This window comes from Medicago sativa, chromosome 3 (genome assembly GCF_051527215.1).
Source record: "Medicago sativa cultivar Bolivia chromosome 3, Bolivia_mono, whole genome shotgun sequence".
Classification (NCBI taxonomy): Eukaryota; Viridiplantae; Streptophyta; class Magnoliopsida; order Fabales; family Fabaceae; genus Medicago; species Medicago sativa.
The window spans coordinates 71,047,980-71,075,317 of record NC_140751.1 but is presented as its reverse complement, the minus strand read 5'-3'; the positions used below and the strand labels follow the sequence as shown (position 1 = coordinate 71,075,317).

At 34.1% G+C, this 27,338-nt stretch overlaps 3 protein-coding genes across 14 annotated transcripts; all 3 read left to right on the top strand.

Moving 5' to 3' along the window:
• The first annotated feature begins 3,577 nt into the window (after window positions 1–3,577).
• On the top strand, window positions 3,578–7,802 carry LOC146939783 (uncharacterized). 12 transcript variants are annotated; one of them, XM_085753323.1, is made up of 6 exons: window positions 3,578–3,866; window positions 3,965–4,017; window positions 4,389–4,430; window positions 4,546–4,643; window positions 5,696–5,849; window positions 6,875–7,802. In XM_085753323.1, the coding sequence occupies exons 4-6, from the start codon at window positions 4,585–4,587 to the stop codon at window positions 7,511–7,513; spliced, it is 852 nt and encodes a 283-aa protein (XP_085609449.1). In that variant the 5' UTR covers window positions 3,578–3,866; window positions 3,965–4,017; window positions 4,389–4,430; window positions 4,546–4,584; the 3' UTR covers window positions 7,514–7,802. The 12 variants fall into 12 exon arrangements, with proteins under 12 accessions (XP_085609449.1, XP_085609454.1, XP_085609453.1 ...); XM_085753328.1 differs by adding an exon at window positions 5,121–5,214 and having other exon boundaries at window positions 3,578–4,017; window positions 4,393–4,430; XM_085753327.1 differs by adding an exon at window positions 5,121–5,214 and having other exon boundaries at window positions 3,578–4,017.
• Window positions 7,803–16,756: 8,954 nt separating this feature from the next.
• LOC146939782 (tropinone reductase homolog At5g06060-like) lies at window positions 16,757–18,171 on the top strand. Its single transcript, XM_085757950.1, has 3 exons — window positions 16,757–16,936; window positions 17,043–17,149; window positions 17,930–18,171. The coding sequence occupies exons 1-3, from the start codon at window positions 16,789–16,791 to the stop codon at window positions 18,119–18,121; spliced, it is 447 nt and encodes a 148-aa protein (XP_085614076.1). The 5' UTR covers window positions 16,757–16,788; the 3' UTR covers window positions 18,122–18,171.
• A 4,514-nt stretch (window positions 18,172–22,685) lies between these two features.
• On the top strand, window positions 22,686–26,207 carry LOC146939781 (uncharacterized). Its single transcript, XM_085757949.1, has 2 exons — window positions 22,686–23,016; window positions 25,013–26,207. Exons 1-2 carry the CDS (start codon window positions 22,725–22,727, stop codon window positions 26,095–26,097), a joined length of 1,377 nt encoding a protein of 458 aa, XP_085614075.1. The 5' UTR covers window positions 22,686–22,724; the 3' UTR covers window positions 26,098–26,207.
• The last annotated feature ends 1,131 nt before the right edge of the window (window positions 26,208–27,338 follow it).

Sequence of the window (27,338 nt, the reverse complement as noted above, 5' to 3'; positions counted from 1 at the left end):
ATATTGAGGCACAATACAGTAAAAAAATATAGATTGGTGTTGGTTTCCTGAAGTGATGTTTCTGTTCCTCTCTTTCATGAGTATAAAGAAAATAACCCAGAAAAATAAATAAGATGAAAAAGAAATTTTAACATGAGAGAAATAGTAAGGAAAAAAATAAGGAGTGTGTGCTTTGACCGTGAGAGTATATGGAATAATGATTGTTGTTGGTAATTTTGCGGGTTTGTTGAAAAATTTGGAGATTTTGAGGTAATTATTATACCAAACATTAGACTCAATTAAATAATCGCAACACCAATTTAAAAATTCTAATAAGCATATATTTTGTCAACTAAGCAAAACATATAGGCATTTTTTCATTATAAAATTCTACCAAAGATCAAAAGTGAAGAAATTTGAAATGAGGGAGGTTGAATAAAAAAAAGAGCATGAAAATAAATGATAACCAATAACTAAAATTTAAGATAAAAAATTTAAATAAATGAGATCTATAAGCTAACAAAACAATTTATCTTAGTTTTGGGACTTTCAAGGGATCCTACCTTGAGTTTTATCGCCACATTAGACTAAGAGACAACACACAAGTGAGATTGATATCATATATTCACCCAAAACCTTAAGCCAATAGGTATATTGGTCATCCCTCATATATGTTGTTCAGAATCTACCCGTCCATATCTAATATAAAATTTTAACTCATATTTGACACATTAACACCTCTTATTAAAGTTTGCAACCCTCTCCGTGTCCATAATTAAGTGTCATAGTCAAATAAGATCCATGGAAAATGTAATATGTTTAAAAAAAAAATTGTTGGTGATGGTTTCATTGAAAGAGGTTTATGTGCATTTCTTACCTGAGAAAGGGGAAAGGAAATTAGAAGCGAAAAAAAAATTACCAAAAAAGAATTTGAACATGAGAGAAGCTAAGAGAAAAAAAATAAGCATTATGTGTTTTATTTGTGAGAGTATAGGAAATAGTATGAGTAGTCGATAAATCTATGAGTTTGCTGAAGGAGTTGGAGATTTTTAGATAATTATTTTACAAAAAATTTGATTCAATTTAAAAAACCCACATAACTATAAATATCTAATAAACATTTATTTATCAACCTGACATAACAAATCTTCGATTTTCCATAATCATTTGCCATTATCAACCAAAAGAAAATAATTTCAAATAATAGAGGTTAAATGAAAAAATTCACAAGAAAGAGAATAACATCTAAAAACTAAATTTTAAAATTGAACTATTAAAGACTTAATTGCAGTTTTAGACTCCTATTTTTAGTAACTCGCGAAATTGGTCCGTTTATTTTAAAATTACTCAGTTTGGCCTCTTTCTTATATCATTGTATAAAATCCAATGACATTATTGTTGTGCAAAGAACATGCCGAGTGATCTATTTGTTATAGGGACTAATATGTTATACGGAGTAATATTTTAATACCTTTTTGACAATATTTTGGTCTCATATACCTTCAGGTGCTGGTTTTGTGCTTCAAGTGACGTGGTATCATTCAGATGTACACAGACTGACTTTAATGGAATTTCTATGGCATTCAAATATCATTGACCAATTGCAATAGGTGCAATGCATTCTCTCCGGCTCCAAAATTAACACTGTCTGATACAGTAAGGTGTTTATCTGCTGAAACTTCGGTTTTTCTATTATCTGATAGAGCAGCTCCAATATTCGCATACTCAGTTTAATTTTATTTATAATGTCAGTATCCTTCTGATATTTCTCATTTTTCCTAATGTAAGTTGTAACTCTTTCAGTGGCCATATTATCGGCTATATGTTATGCTTCATTCTTGATACAATATGCTATATATCCATCTTTTTTTTTCTTGGTTCTTTGGAGCGCCTATGTCTATGTGCATGCACATGATAGTTTTGTAGTCTCTTTTTCAAGCATATTCTGTTGTGTTTTTGGTGATGGGTTATTTTATAATATCCTTAGTTAAAAAATGCGATAGATAGTTGGTGTCTTTGTCGCTGTTTGTTATACTTATTTGTTACACAATTGAATAATTACAAATTCGTTTTAATTGTTGTATAGATGAAGCAAGTGTATGCATAACATTAACTTTGTATATATAAGGGTATCCGCTATATAAATCATGGAATTTGAAGGGAAACTATATATAAGGGCATCTGGTAGAGACGATTTGTTAGATAGGGACAATTAATTGTATATGTAGTGGTTGGCCTCGAAACTGCAACACCCCCGGCTATATGCAGAATATCAAAAAAAAAAACTCATGTCTCCGCGATCAATTTTAGCCATCCGAGAAAAATATTCCGACGTTAAATACTAATATTTCGACTTTACATCCGTTAAATCATTCATGTTTAACGATAGGAGAATCCAATTAATGCTATAGAAAATACGATAACGATGCGTTCTAATGATATATTGTGTATAAAATATTCAATTTGCCGATTAATTAGATTTTATAAAATAAAAAAGTAGTCGTAATTCTAGCCCGTGCTTGGCACGGGTTTCCAAACTAGTTCATAAGCATGTACACGCAAAAGCTTGAACCGTATGCATAGTTTGACAAAACAATTATAAAGTTGATTTCTTATAACGTGTTAACAAGTGATAGAGAATCGTGAATGTGTAAATGAGAAAATTTATAATAATTTGAAAAGATTCTGTAGAGCTCTTTGTATATGAAATAATTTATAATAATAATTTATAATATATATGAAATAATAGTTGCGGTTGAACATGAGTTAATGTTTACGAAAAGAATAAATGATAGAAAGAATACATTTACTCACAAAAATAAAATATTGAAAGAATACATTAATATATAATGAAATGAAATTGAAGGTAAGTTTTTTTTTTTGACAGAGAAATTGAAGGTAAGTTGTATGAGATTATTAAAATCCATTATGATAATTTAATAAATGATTTTACATCTAAAAACCGAAAAATAAAATTGTGTACAATATTAAGCAAACCATCAAATTAATCTTTGTCTTTCTAAGCTATTTTAAATTAGTCTATAACACTATTAATATTAGTCAATGTCTTTATCAAAAAATTCTCAATTAGGTCAATTTCTTTATGTTTTTGTCACTTGACTAGATATCTAATTGAAAAACTTTCGACAAAGACACTGACTAGTTTAAAATATTATACATATTTAACTGAGAAACTTTTCACAAAGACAATGATTAGTTTAAATTTTACCTCGTTTGGATTGAGCTTATTTTGAGCTTATGAAAAATAGGTTATGTAAATAAATAAGCTTTTATTTTAATTTATAAGCTCTCGCTAATGAAAATTGTATCTTCGTAAATTGTTTTTTCATAAACTACCTTAAAAACTTATAAATAGTGCATAAAAACATACTTATTTGCATAAGTTGTTTTATATAAGCTCTAAAATAAGCTAATCCAAACGGAGAGTGGAAGACTAATTTGAAAATAGCTTCCAAAGACATGTATAAGTTGGTTTATTCCTTATTTGTTGAGTTAATTAAGCATAATTTTTACTTTTTTTTAGAAGAATTGCCCACAATAATTCACCAAAAATACCCATAATTTCAAAAAACAACTTAAGCTTAAGACCCCAAATTTCACCGCTCTCACCTTTCCTTTCCTTTCCTCACCTTCTCTCCCTCCACCGTCTGGTCATCTCTGATCTTCAAAACCCATAATATCTCTTTTAAGTTTATACGAAAGAAGAGATATGGGTTTTGAAAAACAATTCTACAATAGCCACATCAAAATCAAAATCAAAATTATTGTAGAGAGATGGGTAGAATTGTTCGTGGGTGGAATTATAATTTCAATCCACCAACAATTCTACCCTTTGCTAAAACAGTACTACCGACAAACCGATTTAGGTTGTCAAATTTCAATCTTTCTTATGTTTCTCAGATCAAGTTTATTTATTTTTTCACTTTAAAAACATAAACTATGATTTTTTTTTCTTTTTTTCCAGTTGCTGCATTTATTTGGAGAAACATTAGTTTGCACTAATTGACTGCCTTAATTGTATGTATGTTATTTTTCCGTCTTCATTTAGGTTTTTATATGTTAGGAAGAAATGACATGAAACTCATTGTTTGCCTTTCTTTTTATAAATTCATGGGTATACTATCCATATATAAAAATAGACTGTATTTAAATTCTTGTGTTATGGCATTCAAATTCATCTTTGATAATGTATTTATACTAGACTTCTATGAAATTCTTTCTAATTATCCAATAATTTGGATTTTCTCATGCTATATTTCAATAATGTTTGTTGTCAAAGGAGTTTACTGGACTGCATATACTTGTTAAACAATAATAATTTGTAGTTACTTTTCAACAACTTAAAAAAAATAGCAAGTTAATTTCTTCTCTTAAAACCCAACTCCAAGGAAGATCACAGGATACTTAAGCAAAAGGCCTGAGCTGAGCAGGTACTTGATTATAATACTGCGTATGTGTATTGTAGAATTGATACATATAACTGTAGAATGGACTCATTATAATGTATACGTGTACTATAATGAAAACCTTTCATTGCATGTGCAGCTACTTTTGTGGAATTGGATTTGTCTCAAGTTCGGACTGATGGACATGTTCAGTCTATTGATTGTACTTGTAAATTCTGGCAACGATGTTTGGTTGAAGTAAGTTTATATGCCCTTCAAGTTTCAAATTTCATATACATTTGCCTTTTATCCTTTACTTAGGGTCTGTTTGGTGTATCTCTGCTTGTTATCTACTGGCATAACATAATTTTTAAACTTTTTTAACTTTACTAGCATGATACCCTTGCATGCATGGGTCACCAAAAAAGTTAAATTTAAGTGTGTCGCATTGTTTCGTAGGTTTGTGGAATTAAAAAAAGTTACCTATGAGTTAAAATATAGGGTATAATTTTGTATAATGCACTGAACTTATAATAGCAGCTGTAACTAATATAACTGAATTATAAAGTTAGTTAGCTTTCATAGAACATTGCTGTAACTAACTCAACTCAATTGAAAAGTTAGTTAGATTTCTTAACATTCTCTCTGTCTTTATATAAGCAGAGTGAGTCATAACCAGAACACCAACTTAACTGAATACTCCTTTCCTTTCCTATAATAATTTTCTTTTCTCAGGTATTCATCTTCATTCATCCACATTTATTCATCCACCTTCATCATCATCCAACCTCCATTGGTCATCCCAGTTCTTCATCAGTTGTTACCTCAGGTTAGGCTTTACCGATCATCCCAGTTCTTTCACACTTAAGAGAGTATGGTAAAGATTCAAACAGAATAGATTCTATATAATTATGTTAATTTGTACGAAGTAATGATTTTTGTGGATCAATTGATTGTGTTAATCAAGATTTAGTAGGTTTATAATAAGTTGTATGATTCTTTTGAAATGTTAAGCTTTACTAATCATCCCAGTTCTTTCACACTTAACAGAGTATGGTAAAGATTCAAAGATAATAGATTCTGTATAATCATGTTAATTTGTACGAAGTAATGATTTTTGTGGATCAATTGATTGTGTTAATCAAGATTCATTAGGTTTATAATAATTTGTATGATTCTTTTGAACCAATAGATTTTGTTAATCAAGCTGCAATCTGTTCGTGTGAATGGCTTGGCTGAATCAAGGTTCAGTCAAAATAATGTGAATGAATATTTGTGCGAATGTTATTTAATTTTATTTGTCGTTCTAGGACGGATATGGCTCATGATTGGACCTTGGAAGATGACGTAGCTTTGGTTACGGCACGTGCTCGATTCCAGCAGTTGCCAGGAATATATAGGAGGATCAGAGAGCACCCAGACTATATTGATCGTTTCGGCCAATTATCCGAGTCTGCTCTTCGAGTAAGTCAATTTTAACGCTCTGGTTTCCCCGCAAACTCCTTCCCTATACCCTTATTTTTAGACTTTATACATGAATCTTTTAAAAAAAATTCTCAACATACACTACCAGAAGCACATTTCTGTTTAGCCCCTCGTATTTTTGGCTGAAGGTTGAGTGTTTAAAGATACATACTGAAGCCTATCCTATCCTATTCTATATTTTACATTTCAAGACAAAGCAAATTATTGTTTTTTTTTTTTTTTTATCAATTCTTTGGATATGTTTATGTGCACATTGGATACCAAGTTAACTTGCCTTCGTTTATGAAAAATGCCAATCAGAAACATGAAGTAAAAAATTGGATAACAGGTTAAAATTTTGGCTTGACAGTGTTCATCTAAGGTAACTATATATGCCCACCATCACAGTAATAGTAGTAAGTTATTATAACATTACTAATAGTAATAATAATATTAATAATAAATTGTCCTAGCTGAAAAGCTACTACTTCATTAGATTCATGTACCCCTTAGAATTAGACATTTTGAACCAATTTTTCCTGTTGTTCTTAATGATTTTCCTCTGCTTGTGATAGATGCATATACTACCGTGTACATGAAATTCTTTGCGTGTTCATTATTGGTTAAAAATCTTAAAAATGTCATGTAACAAGATATACTACAATAGTCATATAATCTAGTACTTTTCAATCATACCAACCTATGATGATTATAATGTTAGACCTTCACATTGTTAAAATGAAATATGTGTGAGTTAGTGGTGTGGTAGCCAAAGCTTGGAAGGTTTTGAGTTTCTTCAAATGCCATAAATGTATCCAAGTTATCAACATAAGATCTGAATATAATATAATGTATCTTATGGCTGTATGTGGAAAAATTATGATGACAAAATTGAAAGTTAAAAACAACAGGAGCAGAATAATGAAATTTAGCTGTAGATAACTTTGTTTTTAGTTTGGATATAATACATTTGTTTTATCAACTGTAGAAATCTGTGTTGATGTACTGTGAACTTTGTTTTTCAGTCAAGGTACTCCAAGCTTTCTCTAGCAGGACGCGTACCACAAATTCTAGGACAAGTTTTGGAACAAGAACACTTGGGAGAGGGAAACGGAGAGGGGCAGCAAGAGGGTCACTTGGGGCATGGTCAGGGAGAGGGCCACTTTGGAAATGAACAGGGAGATCAAGGAGGTTTTGATTTGGAATACGATTTTGCAGAGGACCCTGTTGTGTTGGTTAATAATGAAGGGGAGGATGTTGATGAAGGGATTCACTTTGAAGAGGGATTGGACGTTGTTGAAGGGCTGCCTGATGCAGGAGAGTTAGATGATGTAAATTGGGTCGATGTGTACAATGTGGTTAATGAAGATGTTGCTGTTGACCAAAATAATGAAGGCGGTGGTGCAGAAGCTGACAACCAAAATAACGAAGGTGGTGGTGTGGAAGTTAATAACCAAAATATTGGTGTTGATGTGGAAGCTGTAGATGAAAATAACAATGACAGTATTGTTGTGGGGAATGAAAACAATGATATTGCTGGTGAAGATGGTTCCGTGGAAGGTAACAATCCTGTGGCTAGTGAAAATAATACTGTTGCTGAAGCTGCTGTGGGACCAGTGGGAACTATTTCTGGACCTGGAGCAGCTGATGAGGATTCTACTTGAGACTTACTAGGAACGGAATGACTTAGTGTGATTTTTTTTTACTTACTAGGAACGGAATGACTTAGTGTGATTTTTTTTATGTGCATATTTGAATACTTCCAAACACTTGTAGAAGTCGATTCATGTCTACTTTACTTGTACGATTTGACTTGAACCTGAACTGTGTCTGTTTTATTCGCGTCTTTGTTGTCTACTGGTTTTGACTTCTTATTCTTTTCGGATAATAACCTGGCAGTTGAATGTTGTAAATGAAATAACACATGCATCTAAGCAATTGATTCAAATTCCACTGTGCGGCTCCGATTCTGGTGTGTTGCGAGTTTTCTTTAATTTTTGGTGTATTTTTAGTTGATAATGTGTTTAATTGTGTATGCTTTTGGTGCAACTTTGTGGGCGCTGACACAAAGTATAAGTATTGATGTAGTTTGATTTTTGGCCAAAATCTCCATTCAGCCGTATCTTGATTATGTTGTCAGAGAACTTTGAAATTTTTTAGATTCGGTATCAGTGCTGTTAGGAAAGGTTAAATAAGTTGCCATTGTTTCAGCAGCTCTGTTTTTATCTGTGTTCCCATTGTTTTTATGTTTGAAGTAGTTTTAATGCTGTCAAAAAACATTGAATACGTTGAGATTTTGCAAGATACACAAAAGCTCGTGGTCAAACAGTACAAAACCATACAAACAGATACGCCAAAAAAGGCAGTGAAACACCCCAAAACAGAACCTGCCACACCCCACACAGGGAGGGAAAACAGAACCAGGAAAACCCCCAAAAACACATAAAAACAGCAGGAAACAAAAGCAATGAGGCTCCCTTTCAAAACAGCAAAACAGCAGCATACAACAGCCTCACCGCCCACGCTACAGCAACCAAAAAACGCATCAAATTCAAAAGCGCACCATTACCGCAAGAGGAACTCTTGCGGGTTCCAAATCCATTCATAGAACATACACGCTGGCAAGTTCAACCGATTTAGCACCCACCCTCCAAGCTAGCACCTTAATCGCCTCAACCAATTCATCCATCCCACTTTTAGAGTTATTAAAAATTAAATCATTTCTAACTCGCCAAATTGTTCAAATCGCGGCATGCCAAATGATTCAATAACCCTTGCAAATCTTCTTATTTCCAGACATCTCATTCCACCACTTCCAAGTTCCAATGAAAAAACAGATCCGGTGGTGTATAGTCAAACCCGAGCCACCTCAATAAATCAGCCCAAACCTTCGCCGTAGCACATCGGAGGAATAAATGCTCCGACACTTCCGGTACCCCTTCACAAAGCACAGTTTAGAGGAGAATCCGGTGGTAAGGCATGCCTTCTAGCAAGATTAACTCTAGTTTGAATAATTGTTTTGAAGTTAAGAAGTTGTCTCAATGTTTCTTTGTTTATTGAAGTTGGAGGAACTGTGACTTTTTAGCCAATGGCAATTTTGTTTGACACAACCAAATATCTAAATGATACAAAGGACACATGAAAGCTTGCTTTTACAATTGTTGATCTCAATAGAGAAGAGGCTTAAGTTCAACTGTCTTCCTTTTTACTTCTTTTTAGAATTAGAAGTTCTCACCATTTTTTTGCAGGTTTAAAATGTCATGTCTATTTCCTCATACTACAAACAAAATTAAAATTCCAATTACGAATTTCAAAATTCTTCTACGCTTGTCCTTGAGATAGTACGACACATACTTTTTAGCATTAAGATTTATTGATCCCTTTGTTTTGAAGCAGACAATCAAACTCAGGAACATTACAAACATCTTCTATGTACAATTGTCCTGTATCGCACATTTAGAATCATCGAAAATTAAATGGCATGAAATGGTTTGGGTTAGCTTAAGTACAGAAATGAGATTGAATGAAAATTCAGGTAAATATAGAACATTTGTAAGGTAAAAATTTTGGTCAAAAACTATAGTGCCTTCTAAACAGGTCGACACAATGGATCCATTTGGTAAGTACGCTATAGTTTTTGACCAAAATTATAGTGCCTTCTATGTACAGAATATGGAAGGTTAAGTCGGTATACTAGCAATCCAAGTAAAGAACACTGGCACGCTGTGAAAAGAATATTAAAATACTTAAAGGGAACAATGAATTATTGTTTAACATATAGTGGAGACCCTTCTGTTTTGGAAGGATACACGGATGCTAGTTGGGTAACATATGTTGAAGATCATGCTTCCACAAGTGGATGGATCTTCAACCTTGGTGGAGGTGCAGTTTCTTGGGGTTCAAAGAAACAAACATGCATTGCCGACTCCACCATGGCTGCAGAATTTATTGCATTGGCTGTAGGGAGTAAAGAGGCAGAATGGCTAAGAAATTTATTGTATGACATACCAGTTTGGCAAAAGCCAATGGCGCCAGTATCCATACATTGTGATAGTCAATCCACACTATCAAAAGCTTATAGCCAAGTTTATAATGGGAAATCAAGGCATATTGGTTTAAGACATAGCTATGTAAGAGACTTGATTTCTAATGGAGTAATTTCCATCATGTTCGTAAGAACAGAGAAGAATCTTGCAGATCCTTTGACGAAAGGTTTGACAAAGGATATGGTGTTGAAGACATCATCGGGGATGGGACTCAAGCCCATATCTAATTGATTACCAATAGTGGAAACTCAACCCACACTTGAGTAGCATCAAGTCTTGGCTTCAATGGTGAAAGTACGCTATTAGAGTAATTGTAGTACTTGACAATAGATACATCCCAAGGGTAAAAGTACTTGGACCATAAGAAGAAAAAAGGTAGGATGAGGTTTTCCTCTTAATGGACATATAGCATATATTTGCTGGAATGCATACTTATGGGGCATTCCCGATATAGTCTACCTATGTGAGAATGAAGTTTGGCCGCTTCACGGAGTTCAAGGGCTTGACTCTTAAATTCTCATGAAAAGGGATATATGACACAAGGCCTTCTTAATGTGTCATTTTACAAGTCTCTTTATCAACGGTACTGAGATTCTATGTGTAAGTTATGCACACTTGTTCTAATGAATAGTTGGTTCAAAGCTTGCCTACCATACTATTTGGGAATGAGCGAAAACTTAACTTACTAAGTAATGGTTCAAATCGTGAGATACCATTATCTGAAGGCATGGAATTTCCGGATTTATGAGATTTAGTATTTTGAAAATGGTGGGGGATTGTTGGTGATTTCCAAAATAATGTAATCACTTTAGATCAAGAGTTGTAAATCTTCATGAGAAGCTTTCATATACATTAGAACCTTTGGCAAAGGGGTGCTTAATGAACCTTAGCATTGGTTCAAGTGTGAATGATCATAACCTTTGGCAAAATGGTGCTTAATGAACCATAGCATTGGTTCAAGTGTGAATGATCATAACCTTTGACAAAATGGTGCTTAATGAACCATAACATTGATTCAAGTCAAAGGGGTGCTTTCTCTCATGTGAAGGGTCATATAATGCACTATAAATACTTGGCATTTGGGCATTAATTTGACACACAATTTTGGACAGAATTTTGTTACACTAACAACATAATTCTTCATCATTCTCTTACTCTAAATCATCAATCAATTCTCTAATGCATGAGTGGATTGCTGGAACCATAAATCTGTAAAATACTGTTAGGAGATACGCTTGGTGTGGTTGTGCAATACACGTCAAGGAACTCATAGTATCCTGAAGGGGATTCGCCGGTCATTCCTTATTGCATCCAATTACAGTTATTGGTGGGGGTGAATCGAACCTAAAGGTTAGTGTGGCAACCCCATACGCTTTGAGTTTTACATGCATAATCATTAAACATTTCAGGTTTCAAGTGCAGCAGCCTCTTCCCAACAAACAAGATATATAACAATCTTTAGGTTCGATTTCTATGGCTGCTTCATTGAAAGAAATGACTTCTGATTTTGTTAAGTTGGAAAAGTTTGATGGGAGAAATTTCATCCGCTGGCAGAAGAAGATGAAGTTTCTTCTTACAACATTGAAAGTGGCATACGTTCTGAACATGGCAAGGCCTGAAGAGAAGGATGATGAAACCGTTGCTGAGACAAGAGATAGACAGAAATGGGACAACGATGATTACATCTGCTTGGGACATATCCTGAATGGTATGTCTGACTCTCTATTCGATATCTACCAGAGCAGCCCTTCTGCAAAAGACTTGTGGGACAAATTGGAAACCAGATACATGCGCGAAGATGCAACAAGTAAGAAATTCCTTGTATCTCATTTTAATAATTACAAAATGGTAGATAATAAGTCTGTTATGGAACAATTATATGAGATTGAACGTATTCTTAACAACTACAAACAACATAACATGAATATGGATGAAACAATTATTGTATCATCCATAATTGACAAACTTCCTCCTTCATGGAAAGATTTCAAACGAACCATGAAGCATAAGAAGGAAGACATTTCTCTTGAGCAACTTGGAAATCACCTTCGTTTAGAAGAAGAATACCGAAAACAAGAAGGTATTAAGAATCATGTCACTCAAGAGAAGGTTCATGTTATGGAAGAAGGAAATTCAAGCAAATCTTCCAAAAAGAGAAATCATGAAAATGATAAGTCTCATCAAAACCACAATGGTAATAACAACAAAAAGAAAAGGAAAGGTGAATGTTACTTTTGTGGGAAAGAAGGACACTTCAAGAATGAGTGCAGGTTCTTTAAAAAGAAGAACAAAGAAAAGAATTCAAGAGCAACAAATGATGATTTTGTTGCGGTCATTTCTGAAATCAACATGATTGAAGATGTTAATTCTTGGTGGATAGACTCTGGTGCTACTCGCCATGTGTGCAAAAACAAGGAAATGTTCAAGACCATCAACGAATATGGGAGTGTTTTGTACATGGGAAATGCTTCAACTGTGCAAGTCCAAGGAAAAGGGACCATAGAGATTGAATTCACTTCTGGAAAAACACTTACTCTTAAAGATGTATTTTATGTTCCTGAAGTTAGGAAGAACTTGATTTCTGTACCATTACTTAATAAGAATGGGTTCAAATCTGTATTTGAGGGCGATAAATTTATCCTCTCAAATGGGGTGTGTTTGTAGGAAAGGGATATTTGTGTGAGAATATGTTCAAATGTAATGTTGCAAATATTAATAATAATAATATGATTTCTGCTTATATTGTCGAGTCTTGTGATTTATGGCATATGCGATTAGGACATGTTAATTTTAGAAAATTGGAGGATATGATGAAATCAAATCTAATTCCTAATTTTGATAAAAACTTTGATTCATGTACTACTTGCATGTTGACTAAAATTACAAGACAACCTTTTAAAAGTGTTAAAAGAAGTTCTAGGGTGCTAGATTTAATTCATTCAGATGTATGTGATTTACATGGTTGGCCCACCATTGGTGGTAAAAAGTATTTTGTTACTTTCATTGATGATTGCACTCGATTTTGTTATGTTTATTTAATGCATTCAAAAGATGAAGTGTTAGATAAATTCAAAATATTTAAAGCACAAGTAGAACTTCAACATGAAACTTTCATTAAATGCTTTAGAAGTGATAGGGGAGGAGAGTTCTATCATCCGAGTTATTTTGAATCCACTGGTATTGTGCATTAAGTAACTGCACCATACACCCCACAACAAACTGGAATAGCAGAAAGGAAGAATAGGACTTTGGTAGAAATGGTTAATGCCATGTTGTCCTATTCTAGATTATCTAAAGGATATTGGGGTGAAGCAATGCTAACAGCATGTTACATCCTCAATAGGGTTCCAAACAAAAGGAACAAAATAACCCCATATGAACTTTGGAAACAAAGGAAGCCGACTCTTAATTATTTAAAAGTTTGGGGTTGTAGAGCAATTGTGAAAGTGCCTGAACCAAAAAGAAAGAAATTGGGTGAAAGAGGAATTGAATGTGTATTTTTAGGCTATGCAGAAAATAGCAAAGCATACAGATTCTTGACTATTCAATCGAATGACTCATATTCTGTTAATACAATAATTGAGTCAAGAGATGCAATTTTTCAAGAGGATAGATTTAACTCAATTTTTTATCCCAAGGATATTGTTCATTCTAATGTACAAAATTTAGAAAACAATGAATCTAATGTAGATACATTGGATGGTTCAGAACTTAGAAGAAGTAAGAGGATCCGGAAAGAGAAAGATTTTGGATCTGATTTCTTCATGTTTCTTGTAGAAGGAACAGGTAAATCCATAAATAGTTATGGACCAATTTGCTTTAACCTTGAGAGTGATCCGGTAACATATGAAGAGGCTATAAAATCTCAAGATTCAGCCTTTTGGAAAGAAGCTATTCAAGAAGAAATGGATTCAATTATGGGTAATAAAACTTGGAAAGTGGTCGATCTCCCACCCGGATCCAAACCGATAGGTTGTAAATGGATCTTTAAAAGGAAAATGAAAGTGGATGGTACCATTGATAAATTCAAGGCTAGACTAGTTGCTAAAGGGTTTACACAAAAAGAAGGCATTGATTATTTTGATACATATGCACCTGTTGCAAGAATTGCATCAATCAGAATGCTAATTGCACTGGCATCCATCCATAAGTTTGTAATCCATCAAATGGATGTTAAAACTGCTTTCCTAAATGGAGAGTTGGATGAAGAGGTATATATGAAACAACCGGAAGGGTTTGTGATCAAAGGTCAAGAAGATAAAGTGTGTAAATTAACTAAGTCTTTATATGGGTTGAAACAAGCACCCAAACAATGGCACCAAAAGTTTGACCAAGTTGTGTTAGCCAATGGATACATCATAAATGAATCTGACAAGTGTATTTACAGTAAATTCCAAAATGGAAAAGGTGTCATGATTTGCTTATATGTAGATGACATGTTGATCTTTGGTACAAGTATAAATGAGGTAGAAGAAACTAAAACTTTCTTATCCAAAAATTTTGATATGAAAGATTTAGGAGAAGCTGATGTGATTTTAGGAATTAAAATCATAAGAGATGGTAACCATATTGGTTTATCCCAATCTCATTACATAGAAAAGGTGCTTCAAAAATTCAATCATTTAGATTGTAAACCGATATCTACCCCATTTGACCAAACTGTTAGTTTGCAACCAAACAAAGGTTGTCCGGTGGCACAACTTGAATATTCTAAAGTAATTGGATGCTTGATGTATGCTATGACTTGTACTAGACCTGACATAGCATATGCTGTTGGAAGGTTAAGTCGGTATACTAGCAATCCAAGTAAAGAACACTGGCACGCTGTGAAAAGAATATTAAAATACTTAAAGGGAACAATGAATTATTGTTTAACATATAGTGGAGACCCTTCTGTTTTGGAAGGATACACAGATGTTAGTTGGGTAACATATGTTGAAGATCATGCTTCCACAAGTGGATGGATCTTCAACCTTGGTGGAGGTGCAGTTTCTTGGGGTTCAAAGAAACAAACATGCATTGTCGACTCCACCATGGCTGCAGAATTTATTGCATTGGCTGTAGGGAGTAAAGAGGCAGAATGGCTAAGAAATTTATTGTATGACATACCAGTTTGGCAAAAGCCAATGGCGCCAGTATCCATACATTGTGATAGTCAATCCACACTATCAAAAGCTTATAGCCAAGTTTATAATGGGAAATCAAGGCATATTGGTTTAAGACATAGCTATGTAAGAGACTTGATTTCTAATGGAGTAATTTCCATCATGTTCGTAAGAACAGAGAAGAATCTTGCAGATCCTTTGACGAAAGGTTTGACAAAGGATATGGTGTTGAAGACATCATCGGGGATGGGACTCAAGCCCATATCTAATTGATTACCAATAGTGGAAACTCAACCCACACTTGAGTAGCATCAAGTCTTGGGTTCAATGGTGAAAGTACGCTATTAGAGTAATTGTAGTACTTGACAATAGATACATCCCAAGGGTAAAAGTACTTGGACCATAAGAAGAAAAAAGGTAGGATGAGGTTTTCCTCTTAATGGACATATAACATATATTTGCTGGAATGCATACTTATGGGGCATTCCCGATATAGTCTACCTATGTGAGAATGAAGTTTGGCCGCTTCACGGAGTTCAAGGGCTTGACTCTTAAATTCTCATGAAAAGGGATATATGACACAAGGCCTTCTTAATGTGTCATTTTACAAGTCTCTTTATCAACGGTACCGAGATTCTATGTGTAAGTTATGCACACTTGTTCTAATGAATAGTTGGTTCAAAGCTTGCCTACCATACTATTTGGGAATGAGCGAAAACTTAACTTACTAAGTAATGGTTCAAATCGTGAGATACCATTATCTGAAGGCATGGAATTTCCGGATTTATGAGATTTAGTATTTTGAAAATGGTGGGGGATTGTTGGTGATTTCCAAAATAATGTAATCACTTTAGATCAAGAGTTGTAAATCTTCATGAGAAGCTTTCATATACATTAGAACCTTTGGCAAAGGGGTGCTTAATGAACCTTAGCATTGGTTCAAGTGTGAATGATCATAACCTTTGGCAAAATGGTGCTTAATGAACCATAGCATTGGTTCAAGTGTGAATGATCATAACCTTTGACAAAATGGTGCTTAATGAACCATAACATTGATTCAAGTCAAAGGGGTGCTTTCTCTCATGTAAAGGGTCATATAATGCACTATAAATACTTGGCATTTGGGCATTAATTTGACACACAATTTTGGACAGAATTTTGTTACACTAACAACATAATTCTTCATCATTCTCTTACTCTAAATCATCCATCAATTCTCTAATGCATGAGTGAATTGCTGGAACCATAAATCTGTAAAATACTGTTAGGAGATACGCTTGGTGTGGTTGTGCAATACACGTCAAGGAACTCATAGTATCCTGAAGGGGATTCGCCGGTCATTCCTTATTGCATCCAATTACAGTTATTGGTGGGGGCGAATCGAACCTAAAGGTTAGTGTGGCAACCCCCATACGCTTTGAGTTTTACATGCATAATCATTAAACATTTCAGGTTTCAAGTGCAGCAGCCTCTTCCCAACAAACAAGATATATAACATGAAATATATGTACAAATGTCTAGATGTTGTGATGTGATCGGACATGTGTATAAAATCTATTTAAACTCGCAATGCATACTAATTAAATTGTTTTTAACATTGGAAATTTTGAATTGCTGCGAAATAAAACATAGCATCACATAGAATCATAGTACATTGTAGAGAGGTTTAATGCAATCTATCTTGCCATAGATAACGATGCTTGATTGATCTCATCACAGGTGAATAATGTTGGAGCAAACTTTAGGAAACCAACCATTGAGTACATTGCTGAAGTATATTCAGAAATTATGGGAATTAATGTAGAATCTGCATATCATTTGTGTCAACTTACACATCCTCTTCTAAAGGCATCTGGAATGGGAAGCATTGTATTCATTTCCTCTATTGCGGGTGTGGTGAGCTTAGGTACTGGATCAGTCTATGCGGCAAGTAAAGGTGAGAGTTATCATCATAGCCATACTAATTACTTGTTCAACTTGCTTGTAGTAAAAGGTTGTTTGATCAAGAAAACTAAATGCTTACTGAACAATGATGTTTTCAGCTGCCATCACTCAGCTTACAAAAAATTTGGCTTGTGAATGGGCAAAAGATGGCATAAGGAGCAATTGTGTTGTTCCTGCTACCACCAATACACCACTTGTTGAACATGTAATGTTCTCTTTTCCTTTATTTTGGAGTTATTTGCTTTCCTTTTGGGTGAAGGATTCAATGATAGGATCACATGAATGAGATCCTACTGAAATTTATGTTAGAGAAAAATAGGTCAAAGATAACATAGTTGGCACACTTTTTACTCTAGACTGAATCTAAACATGGCATATTGATCTGTTGAATCATTTAGAGTACAATACTGAACTCCAACAAAGTTTATTTCTTCAAAACACTGAATTAAAGCCTCTGTTTCATAAATATCTTGCTATTTTACGATGAAATTATAAACGGGCAATTTATGCTTTTGGTGTGGTCACAAATTCAGTACGTCTTCATGTCTCAGCTCATTGGAATTCATTATTATTACTTTTCGATCTGATATTAGTAATAAAAAAAATCAACCGCATATACTGTCATCAAGATTATGCTCAACATTTTGAGGAAAATATCTCAAACACCATCCTCCAATCCTCTATTATTACTTGTGTAGTGTTTTATATTTCAGAGAGTTCATACCTGATTTTGTATACACTGTGTCTGGTTATGAATCATGCTGTTAGATTTGTAGTACAAAACCTTTTTCCCTATTTATAATGCAGATGAACAACTTGACTTAAAGTTGCTATGGCATCTGAATTTGATAATTTCTACAAACAGACTCCTGCTGAACTTTTGTATTCCTAATAATGATACAACATTTTTGATAAGTTTCCAAATAGCTACACTTTTTTGTCATTTCTAATTATGCTTGTTGCTAATTGTTTTCTATTGTGACAGCTGCTTCCCAACAAGCAATACATGGATGAATTGTTGTCTCGAACTCCTCTTGGACGCATCGCAGAATCTCATGAAGTTTCGTCGTTGGTGGCTTTCCTTTGTCTGCCAGCTGCGTCTTACATCACCGGACAAGTTATTTGTGTTGGAGGATCAACTGTGAATGGATTCCAGCCCAGTATGAGAGTAACATAATATTCATGCACTTCTTAGTTCATTGTCAAGTATTAATTATCTTTGGAACAAAGGATCCCTATTATCTTTGGGACAAAGGATTAACTGTGAATGATCTCTTTAAATTTTTTTTTTTTTATTGTTGAAAGAATCTCCTTTGAATTTGATAGCGTGTGCAAGAATTTCATAAAATTGTTTGGAGGAATTTCATGGAATCCCAAGAACCTTACTTTTTTTTTTTTTGGTTTTACCAAGAACCTTACTTGTTCAAAGGCCTTTCTCTTTAACTTTAAAGATTTTTTTCTTCTTCATTGACTTAGCAAGTTTATCACTCAAAGTTGATCAATAACTTCTTCCTATTGCCTATCATGCGTCTTCCAGTGAATATATTTGATCATGACACGGACTTGCAATTTATTTATACTAATAAATCCATTTAGAAGAAGAAAGATGGTAATCAATGTGAGAAACTATTTAAACCAATTTCTCATTTGAAGAATTTGTTTATTTTTTAAATATCTTTTAAAAAATTATAACAAGAAGATGACACGCTTAAAAAAATATTTTTATAAAAAAGGTGTAAAAAATAATTATAATTATTTTTTTTGAATAATAGTTATAATTATGGCCAAATACCTCTCTGGGTCCTTTAAGTTTCACGTTTGTAACAGATAGGTCCTTTAAGTTTTTTAAGTACCAGATAGGTCCTTTAAGTTGTTAAAAACAGACACCGTTACCCTTTCAGTCATCCTCCGTTACAACTTTGCTGATATGTCCGTTAATTGATGACGTGGCATAAAACACTGAGTAAATGGCATTCCAACGTGATTAAACTAGGACCCATTAACTTCATCATTCTTAAGACCAAAAATTAGGGTTTGTGTTGGTAAGAGAATTGGGGGAAAACGTGTTTCTCTTCTCCTTCTCCTTCAATTGCGAATCCACCGTTTCTGAATCCAAAGATTTCGTTTCTGAATCAAAGGTTTGTTTCTCTTCTGCGTTTCTTTTAACCGTTTCTGCGTTTTTGCGTTTCTGAATCCATAAAAACACGTTTCTGTTCTGCTTATGTATAAAAACGCGTTTCTGATCAGCTTATCCATAAAAACGCGTTTCTTTTAATCGTATTTTTTTAATCGCATTTCTTGTTCTGCTACTTGTTGAACGTGTTTGCTTAACATGTTTCTCTTCTGCTACTTTCCTGTTCTGTTTTCTTCTGTTCTTAGTTTGTGTTGTTTTCTTCAGTAATAATAAATTGGCCTTTTTTGTTATTTCTTTATTAGTTGCTTATACCTTTTTTGTGGTCCATACCTTTTCCAACGTTGATGTATGTAGTTGTATATAGTTGTTTATTGATTGCTTTTGCTTATACCTTTTTTGTGGTCCATACCTTTTCCAACGTTGATGTATGTAGCATTATATAGTTGTTTATTGATTGCTTGTGGTCCACAACATTGATGTAGGCATGTTTGATATTGTTTTGATACTATTAGTTCTTTGTTTATTTCACTTTACAGGTAGCAAATGACTCGGTTTTCTATTGAGTTCCACCATGGTGGGTATTTTGATGAGAACACAAATTACCAAGGAAATGTTTCTGAATGGGAATGTGACAGTGAATTTTGGGGTTTTTTTGAAGCAAAAAAACTAGCAAAAGAAATGAAATACACTGAAATTGATGAGATGTGGTACAAGGCTGGTGAAGAGTGGAGGCAGTTGGAAGATGATGATGGGGCAGCTGAATTGGTAGAATTGGCTACATCTAATGGAAAGGTACACCTATACTTAATACTTGTTATTTCTCAGCCTGAGATTGTAACTACACTTGGTTATGGAACTACTGATGGGGCCCAAGCTGATGAGGCCCAACCTACTGAGTTCCCAGCTGATGAGTCAGAACATAATCAGTTCCCAGCTGCTGAGGCCCAAACTGATGAGGCCCAACCTAATGATATACCAACTGAAAATGATATAATAGATGATGAGATACCGGAAGATTATTGTGAAGATTATGTAATTTTTGTAACAGGAATACCATGTTGCCATGCCATAACCTGTTATAAATACAGAACTGAGGACCCTGCAAACTGCATACCATCTATTTACAGGAAAGAAGCTTATGTGGCTTGCTACCAGCCTATGATATATCCAACTAATGGCGAGAACCTCTGGGAATCTACACCTTACCCAGATATATTACCACCTCCTGTGAGAAAGATGCCAGGGAGGCCAAAGAGATCAAGGAATAAGGCTGCTGATGAAAAGAAAAAAGATCCATCACTTGTTAGCAAAAGAAAGGTGCAAAACAGTTGTAGCATTTGCAAACAACCTGGGCATAAGAAAGGAACTTGCAAAGTTGTTCCTCAAACACAACAACAATCTTCTACTCAGCCACCTGCACCAACTCAGGCAACCACACCAACTCAGCCACCTGCACCAACTCAGCCACCTGCACCAACTCAGGCACCCACACCAACTCAGCCACCTGCACCAAATCATTCACAACCATCTCAAAAACAACCATCTTCTCAACCTGCAAGTAAGAAAATGAAGATTTCTCATGCTCAGACTACAAAAGCTGCTGCATCTCAACCTATTCCAGATGAAAATGGAAAAAGGCTCAAAAGATTGAGGAAGGTTGGTACTTCAACTCAACCCACTGGAAGTGCAACATCTTCTCTGTTCAAGGAAGGGGCAGCATCTACTATGTCCACAAGATCAAAGTTGCAGACTAGGAAAGCTACATCTTAGACTTAGAAAATATCTAGACTATCTTATTTTGAATGTAATCTGCCATCATTTTGGATGTATGATATGGCAGTGTTTTTGGCAAATATATGTATGAATTGGTGTCATTTTGGATTTGTGGTTTTAGATGTAATTTGATGATGAACAACTGATCATCTTTTTAAATTGGCATGATATATGTATGAATTGCTCTTTAGTTTAAGAATTTTGGATATGGCAGTCTTATTTTGAATGTAATCTGCCATCATTTTTACTGATATGACAGATGCTATGAAATGCTCTTTAGTTTAAGAATTTATGCAACAATAAAAGGGGCATTTTTACTGTCCAAGTGGTGAGGCGATTTTTATGCAGCAGTTCTGATTTTCTGCTGCAGCAGTTCTAATTTTTATGCAGACAGCTTGTTGCTTTCCCTGCTATTGCTGCAAACTTCACTTAGGTGCTGTTAATTCTTTTTCTGGCAGTGTTTTTGCCTTGTTCTTTTAGTTCTAATCCATTCCATGTTTGGTTTCGGATTATAGGGGGTTTTTTATCGAGTAGGTGATCATCGGTCATGTTATAAGGCCTATTGTACTCTTTTTCTTCAAATTCATATTTCATTAATGTACTTGCTCAGCAATTACAACATGTTCAAACATAAACAACACACTAACAAAAACAACACTTCTCACATTACATAACTACCTCAGAAATTACAGCACCTTGAAACATAAACAACACACTAACAAACTAACACAATACATCACTTTAAACTAGCACAATACATCACTTCAAACTAACAATAATCAAACCAAATGTAGTCATGAAACATAACACAGTCAACAACAAACAAGTAACAATAACCATCTTCAACATACATCTTGTTGAATTTTCTTCATCTTTACTTTTCTTTAGCTCCATGTCTTTCTTGCAACACTCAACACATTGAGGACCAACATTTTGTGCTTCTTCTTCATTTTCTGTTTCTTCCTGAGTTTGGGTTTCAGCTTCTGGTTTTCTTTTTGATAGCCAATCGAAATAACCACACCCAGCTTCAGAATCATCAGGCTATAAAACAGATAAAAAAAAACAATGAAGAAGACATAATAAGGATCATAAAATGAACATATAATCAATCAATTACCTTCCAATCTCGACATCCCCAAAATTTTCTTCCTCTGTTTGGCCCCATTTTTGATACTGTACGAAGAACACACGGTACATTACACCAACAATCCGGATATTCACGCCTACCACTGGAATGAAAAGAACTGTTACGAGAATTCAAAGAATTGAGACGATTTGAAGCCATGATTTTCTTCAAAAAGCTTGAAATTGGTTGTTAATGGAGTTAGGGTTTTCAATTTGGGGATGAATTGAAGATGAATGATGAGGAATCTGATGGGTAAGACTTGGAACACGTTGGAATGCCATTTACTCAGTGTTTTATGCCACGTCATCAATTAACGGACAGATCAGCAAAATTGTAACGGAGGATGACTGAAAGGGTAACGGTGTCTGTTTTTAACAACTTAAAGGACCTATCTGGTACCTAAAAAACTTAAAGGACCTATCTGTTACAAACGTGAAACTTAAAGGACCCAGGGAGGTATTTGGCCTATAATTATTTTTGAGTTTTATATTTTTGACTAAATTAAAATTTTATTTTGTAGTTTTTTTTTGAAAGGATTTTGTAGTTGTTATGACTCATAATTTATTTTGAATTAAAAAAAAATGATGTTTGAAAATTTGGAATGTATGATAAGTGTATTTCATAATACACTACCAAAAAAAAAAGTGTATTTCATAATTGGAGTCTGGTGCGTAATTTAAGGGCCGTAGTATCTAGGTTAACATAAAATACAACCCAGCCTCTGAAACATGAGACTTAACAACCTCCATGGCAAAGAAATCTGGAAATGAGTTTCTGGAAGAAGTAAAAAAAGTTGTGTTTCATGATGATAAGAGTGGAAAGTATGATGAGTTTGTAAAAGACATAGATGATTTCAAGACCTGCATGAAGGATGATCATCGAATCATCATACTTCCAGTTCAAGAATTCAAACAAAGGGTGAATGATGTACTCAAAGGCCAGAAACATTTAATCTTAAGATTCAACGCCTACATGAAGCATTATCGAATCAGACTGCCAATTCCAGTCGATGATCATCAACAACGAGGTCATAAGACCGGTTAGTTAATTTTTTATTTTTATTTTTTATGATTATTGTGCTTCACATGTGTTGATAATTTTATAATTGTTGATAGTAATTGTTGTATGAGAACTATATTTTATTTTTATGGGCAAATATAATTTCATTAAAAGGAATCAAACGAAAACCAAATTGGTATGAAAATAAACAACCAAAACACGTGCTAGGTAGCAGCCGTGAATCTGAAACTAAACAACACATATTACAACCATATTCACACTGTTCGCCGCTCTCAACGAATTTGTTATGTGGCGTATATTTATTAGGTACGCTAGTTTGTGGCATACCATTTCAAATAGATACGTCCAAGTTATAATAGTCCCACATGAAGAAGGTTACACGCTCTTGTTCTATAGCCAAACCTTTCTCAATTTTCTTAAAACAGTTTAAGTCATATTCATAGCTATTTTCATGCTCATTTAAGTCATAGCTTGTTCTGTCTTTTTTGTTCTCTTTGGTACTTCAATTCCAGTGAATTGTAGAGGAATTCTTGCGAACCAATTCACAAAAGAACCAGAATTCATAGCGTCTGAAAAATAAACTATAAACTCTTGAAGTAAGCAACATATTGGAAAAAACCCAAGTCCCACATCTCAAAAACTCCAATGTTTGGTCTGCAGAAGCCATTGCATGTTGGATTCACATCAGTGCTGTACCGTGGATCATCATCAAACATATGATACCCGCCATCCAAAGTGACCCTAATACTAAGCTTACCGACAAAAAATCTTTCATTCTGTATAATATCCATGGTTTCAAGACGCGGAGCGCCTTGTAATGGTGTTTGTGCATTCTTCACAGGAAATTCACATGTCCCTAACCTCTTGCACCTTGTCAATGTTCCTTGCTCCACACTTAAAAACAATATTTGATCAAGTGGCTCCGCCACAGCAAAGAAAATATCTTTTTCATTCCATATTGGATTTCCATTATTGCTTTTCGCCAACTTGCTAGCGAATGTTCCAGTCCCATTCCCAAAAGTAGCAGTGATGAAAATGTTAGAGCTTTCAGATAGGTCATCAACTTCAAGTATAAGTCCCTCAACTTGAACCAAATTAAGTCTAAGACACCAAACCCTAGGCATAATATATATCCTTGAGCAAGTATTAAGAGTATGACGAGCACCAATTAGCACATTATCTAATTGTAAATGCAAAGCTTCATGAAATGCTTCATCGGCTTGATTTCCTATCCAATAACACATCATAAGCTCTCCCCTACATCGTCTCTTCGATTGATCCTCTAGTACAAACCATTTGGTGCCAGTGCACTATCAGTTGGAAACCTTTTAGGAATATGAAAAATTTCCAATGAAATCATACCCAAAATTTGATCATACCTAGCAACATTATTCCTCAGAAAAATCTCAACAATTTCTATCCCATCCTTTTCAATTTGATCATTCTAATACTACAAACTCGTTGTGAAAAGACCGTTACGATACGGAAAAATCTCAACAATTTCTATCCCATCCTTTTCAATTTGATCATTCTAATACACGTTGTGAAAAGACCGTTACGATACAGAGCTTTTTTTGTCAGACGAATTTATAAGCTATCTGCAATAAACTATAAACTAGTTTCTTAACCTTACCAAACGGGGTTTTTTTAGATATAAAGATTTTTCGATATGGTTTAATGTTTGGTTGTATTGTGTAATAAAGGTTATTGCAGGCTGCATTTTCTGGATTTGGTCTACTTATCTAGTGTTTGCTAATGCTGTATAGTGGTGTGATCCCAGAAATGGGAAGGTAAACTACTCACATGAAATAAACGAGGATAATACATATAATTGTATTGTATTATATTTATATGTTGGTCTCGATGTTTATTTGAAAAAAAATGGGGAAATAAATCTGTCTTTTCTCGTCATTTTATACATTTTATGGGACCAAAAAAACCATATTTTTCAGAAATATAGACAAAAAACATATGTTTGTAAATCACTTAACGTTGTCATTTGTTGTGATACAAAGGGAACAAAATGAAGAAGGTAGCAGAGAGTTGTCAACTTCCTTGGGATTTGCTTGATATCATCTCAAGAATGCTAGATTTTGATGACCTGTTTGAATTTGGTAGAGTGTCCAAGAATTGGCGTGAATTTCATAAAATTTATTGGAGGAATTTCATAGCATCCCATGAACCATTACTTATCCAAAGGTCTTCCTCGTTGAAGAAATCTTTTTCCTTCATCAGCTTACCTCACCATAAAGTTTTTCAATCAAAGATGATCAATAACTTATTTCTACTTGCCTATCAAGGGTCTTCTAGTGGATATTTGATCATGACACGGTCAGATAGCTCATTTATATTAATTAATCCATTTAGAAGAAGAAAGATGGTAATCAATAACTCAACCTTTAAAGTTGTTTTCTCTTGTTTTGTTTGCAAAGTCTTGCTTGCTTTTTCCAGATGTTCAGAGGAATTTGTCTTGGTGGTTTTATGTCGTGATTCTGATAATTTATATGTCTATCAATCTCGAAATCTTGGTTGGGTTACTTATTCGACACCAGAGAAGGTTGTTGACTTTGCTGTTTTGCACAATACCATATATGTTGTCACTAACAAGGCCAACATAGGGATACTTAGCTTGAACTCTGCAAATATAAATGTTTTACAACTGAAGAGTACTCCTGATGTAACTTCTACTTCTTACTCACATGTAAGGTTGGTTAGTTGTGATGGACATCTTTTAGTGCTTAATTTTATATCCAAGGAAACATTTAGTGTGTACAAGATAGACTTATCAACCATGGATTATATCAAGTTGGAAACTTTGGGTGACATTGCATTATTTTATGCTCCGAGGAAAAGGTTCTACGCTATGAGCAACCCGCGCATGTGGGGTTATGAAAACAACTCTGTCTATGTCATCGATCTTGCATGTGACAAATACAGAGTGTATAAAGGAGATGACAATAAAATGCCAGAATTAATTCTTCCTATGGTACCTGGACGTAATCTACATCCCAGTGTAAGCCACTCAGAACAACCCTACTTGGATTGGTGTTTTAGACATCTTCACTATGAGGTAGATTATTCCCTTGTTGAGATAGTATAGAGGATTCTATGTACCCTTTCCTAGCGTGTAGTCGTAACATTGCTTGTTGTGGATCGTTACACATTGGAGAGAAGCATTTCATGCAGCATGAAAGTTTTAAAGATGTGTATTTTTTTGGCTTGGGGAAGTACTCTTTAATTTCGCAAATTATTTTTTTTCTTTCTAGATTTCATATTTTTCTCAAAAACATAATTAATAAATTCCTAATTCTCCTTGTCTTACAACACAACATGCTTTTTATTAGGCATTTTGGGCATGGGTCGACTCCTTTGCCATGAGTTGCTCTCAAATGAAGGATTTTATAGGGTTATTTTGGCCGTGAAGAATATTCTTTTTTAACTTCATAATTTTTTTTTTAGGAACAATGTTAAGAAAAATTAAAACCTTCTAAAAAATTTGAAAAATAATCAAATCAAATTCTTACAAGAGTTTTCAAAATTTAGAAATCAATTGTTTAAATACTATTTCAAAATATATGATGTTTAACATAAATTCTGATCAAGTATGACTATTACTTTTCTCACCCTATCTGTTTCTCACGGGCACTTTTTTTAAAAAAAATAATATCCTTTGTTCGGATGATGAAATCCGAAACAAATTGTAGTGATTTTGAGATTATAAAATCCAAAACTATGTTTGATTATAAAATCTGAAACTATGTTTTGCCCAGATTTTTGAAGAAAGGGTGACGTATATTATTTCAATGATATAATTAAAAATGACAAAAAAACAAAATAAATGTAAATATACAGAAAGAGACAAAGATGATACAAAATTTCATTTTATTAATTCATAGTTCATTTACAATAAAATTGAAGTTTAAAGCTTATTACACAATTTTCAAACACCTAATGCTAATTTATTAAGAGTCTATAGCTAAACATGTGGTGCAAGAAGATGTAGGGGTAAGGAGAAAAAGATGGAGGGGGAGGGGGGGGGGGGGGGGGGGGGGGGGGGCAGTGTAAGGTCTGTTTCTTGTCTAAGACAAAAGAAACTTTGATGATCAATCTTATACTCAAACAGACCAACTTGACACCCAGACAAATGACGCTTCTTTACGACGTGGCACAATCTCAGTTGACCGTTCATACAATTCCTATAATTTTAGAGTAGCCTTTTTGTATGAAAGGTCAGCGATAAAAACGCACTATAGAAGAAAAGAGGATGAGAGAATGTCAAATTAAATAATTAATTTAAACATTATCTGAAAGTGATTTCTTAATCCTCAAATTTTGCTAAAA